Source organism: Telmatherina bonti (genome assembly GCF_933228915.1).
Source record: "Telmatherina bonti genome assembly, chromosome: 11".
Taxonomy (NCBI): Eukaryota; Metazoa; Chordata; class Actinopteri; order Atheriniformes; family Telmatherinidae; genus Telmatherina; species Telmatherina bonti.
Window position 1 is genome coordinate 25,514,319 of NC_136629.1, and position 3,525 is coordinate 25,517,843.

Below are 3,525 nucleotides of genomic sequence, written 5' to 3' on the forward strand. Positions count from 1 at the left end.
TTTCTCCCTCCCACTCTTCTGGGCGCCAGTGCTCTGCTGGCTTTCTCACAGTCAACTTTAAAACAGGAGCAGCTTGCATCAGATTTCTTCTGAGACTGAGAGAGTCGCACACTCCTTACTGAATACCTGGATATCAGGTTGGAGGTAAGTGTCCTTCTTCCTGCCAAAAGGGTGAGTTGATTAAAAGCAAATGTGCAAAGGGTCACTGTTGATCTCAAGCTGTTCATTCTTATTTTTATTGTACATTTCTTTTATAGTCTGTCTTGTGTTTTACTTAAATATCCCAACATTCTTATATCAGCGCCCAGATCTGAGGGAAATCCTTGTACTGGTATGTAAAATATAAGTCCTGTGGCTGCAGTGGTTTTAGTTCATGATTAATCTATATTAAGGTTGTTTTTAGCACAGAAAGAAGTAGATGTAACTTTTAGAAAACATCTTTCTACGTATGTGTATGTGAATAGGTGTGACTCGTAGGTTTGTAGGTTGTCAAGACTTTGAAGGGTGAATATTTTTTTAAGTTTTTATTCAATACTGTTGAATAAAAACTTGAATGTTGAATTTTTTAGAAATGGAAACTGCTTCAGAAATAAAACATTGATGATTTATAGATCGGTTAGGTTTGGGCTTATAATTGGAAAGTGATTTGGTTATGAGAGTGCATGCTTGTTTATTTAATTATTAAAAAAGGATATGGTTACATTAAAACGTTATGGGATTCATGCTACCTGATGATGCTCTGACAGACAGGCTTGGTTTAAGATACACACAGTCTGTGCGGGTATGTCAGGCAGGCGAAGCTTACGTATGTTTACACTATGTACAGAGTATGATGGGTTTGCACAACATTTTCCTGTCTTTTTCTGTAACTTTTAAAAGTCAGCACCCTTCTTCCTCCCTGAAAGCCTCCAGATAAGTGCAAGTTTTAAAGGACAAACTTCTTTTAGAAGCTTTGTAGATGTTGACTTAACATTTAGGTTACCTAATTGTCCCTGTTGTGGTTTTTTCTTTGAGATAACAAAATATTTCTTTTTTCCACTGCCAGACAATAGGGAAACTGTTATGATCTCTTTCTGTATGACTCAATGTGTGGATTTCCATTAGTTCTTCAGCTAATTCTGATTCTTCCTCCTTTAATGGATGTACCACTTTATTCAATGAGTGCATTCTTTATCTTGTTTACAGATGGATACAAATAGAGTTTGTGCCAGGATTTAATCACACTGCATGTTTGCATTCTCCTACCAAGCATTTCCCCACCTGCTTTACGCTGTACACATGGGGGTGTTTGGGAATATGAGGAGTTGGAGGGGGGCACAGCCAAGCTGGAGCGCTCTGGGGTGCAATCGGAGTGATGCTTCTGGGACTCGGTTTCGCCCAATCTGCTCATCAACAGGCCACCTGTTCAGCAGCTGGAACCCCGCAGAACATTACCCAGCCTAAGTATAAGGTCCCAGCGAAGAACGTCTTTGGTGTGGGCTCAATGTCAGCCTTGGTCCAGTCCTTTCTCAACACAGTTCAGCCAAATCCCACTTCCAACAGGTCAGCCAACATCTGTGAAACTAGGTTTTGAATCTCTGCTGTTGTGTTACTGATGCTTTGATCCTTGTCTTACAGTCACAGCTTTTGTTTTAGTGCATTCAGGAATTTCATGCAGATCTAGCTTACAAATCAGGTGCCTGTGAATTTTCTGCTCTGTGAAAGGGAAAACACTGCATAACCGGTCACAACCGAGACTCTATAAACATGTACACCAGCTGTTTACTCTTAATGTCAGGATTGGTCAATCAGTAAGTTAATCTTAGTAGTCTATTGTGCTGTTTTTCTTGGGCCACACCTGTGGTCTTTTCTCCATTTTATGTTGTCATTTACCTATAAATCTTATTAAGTAAATCACTTCTATACAAACCTGCCAGAGAATCTGGGACCAAAACAATTAAATATATAAAGTCACTGATGATTATTTTGAACGGATAGAAATCAAACAATAGGCACTCAGGGAAAACGCATTTATGGCAAACTCCTGTCATTAACGCACATCACAGAGCTACAAAAAGCACATGTCAAGAGCTACACAAATAAAAGCACTTGACTGTGTCTTTGTTGCCTACACCTGTTCGTGTGAATAAAATCCCCAATACAGGGTTCTGAAGCGACACAAATGACAGGCTTTGCTAATCTTTCCCGAAGGCTGTCCCAGTTTCCTAGTAACTACAAGATGTTGGTGTCAGATTTCCACTTTTACAATGTAAAAGATTAAAATGTTGGTACATGGAGCAGGACACATTGTCCCTGTGATCAGGCTTTTGTTCTCTTAGAGGACTAGGACAGAGCGTGGAATAATAATACCTTTGTCTTCCAGTAAGTTATAAGCAAGTTCTTCAAGAACGCAGACCCAATTTTTTTCTTCCATCTCCTTCTAGATTTGATCCTGAAAATAACACATAATCTTGAAAATGTGCTGTCAAACGAAGAAATCATCAAAGAAGTAAGTGAATGTGCGTGAGCCTTACTTGTGGTATATTAGATTCCATACATGGGATCTTTGTGTTAGAATAGAAAAAAACAGGCTGTCCCTTCTCTTAGGCCCTTGAACTAGTAATCTGAGACTGTTGAACACTGAAGCACCTTTTTGTGAAATTGCATCTCAGTTACTATGGTTACCAAGACCCTTTTATCCTCAGTGATTGTAGAATGTAACCACATTAAAAGGAAACTATGGTTCAGAGCTGTCACTCTCCTACTGGTATTTGACGTCACAAATAGGCCCACAATGACCTGCCGTTTTAACCCAGAACTCCATGCTTTTTTGTGATTCATGTCTCTGTGTGTGTGTGTGTGTGTGTGTTTTTGTGTTCAGATTCTAGTGTATGAAGTGGGTTTCCTTGTGTGTGTAGCCATTGGCGTACTGTACATCGTTCTGATGCCTATAGTTTGGCTTCTTTCTGGCTTGCTGTCGCTGCTGTGGAAACTGTGGTGGGAAGATGTACCAGAAGCAGACATCCTCAATTCACTGTCTTCGAAGAAGTCTCTACATAAGTGCTCTTGTATCTACAGTTAATTATCTTGTGAGTGTGTTTGCATTCTTGTGTGTTTTTCAGCACAGTGCTAATATATATGGTATGATGAGACAGCTTGAGTGACTGCCTGCCTTTCCCTTGGACCAGCTGTTTATATATGACACAAATACAAATGTGTCTTGTCTTCTTTTAATAGTGCTGGGAACATCTGTATGTTCAGAAGCAATGAAATTCTTAAAGTGAGTGTAAACCAGAGTCCACGTGAGATCAACATAACTATTGCCAATATTCACACCTTCTTCACTGTTGTGCCTCAGGTAAGGAATAAGTTTGTGTGTGTGTGTGTGTGTGTGTGTATATATATATATATATATATATATATATATATATATATATATATATATATATATATATATATATATATATATATATATATATATATATATACACACACATATATATATATATACACACACATATATATATATATACACACACATATATA

The 3,525-nt window shown here is 38.4% G+C and overlaps 1 protein-coding gene across 1 annotated transcript in view; it reads left to right on the plus strand.

Annotated features, from left to right (window-relative positions):
• Positions 1 to 1,354: 1,354 nt before the first annotated feature.
• Positions 1,355 to 3,525, plus strand: part of LOC306762339 (prominin-1-A-like) — a gene marked incomplete at its 5' end in the record, with an annotated part of 11,160 nt that continues 8,989 nt past the window's right edge. Inside the window, 6 exon segments of the mRNA XM_079248782.1 lie at positions 1,355 to 1,556; positions 2,424 to 2,488; positions 2,861 to 2,935; positions 2,937 to 3,059; positions 3,061 to 3,068; positions 3,217 to 3,337. Coding sequence (XP_079104908.1) covers positions 1,355 to 1,556; positions 2,424 to 2,488; positions 2,861 to 2,935; positions 2,937 to 3,059; positions 3,061 to 3,068; positions 3,217 to 3,337 — 594 coding nt within the window.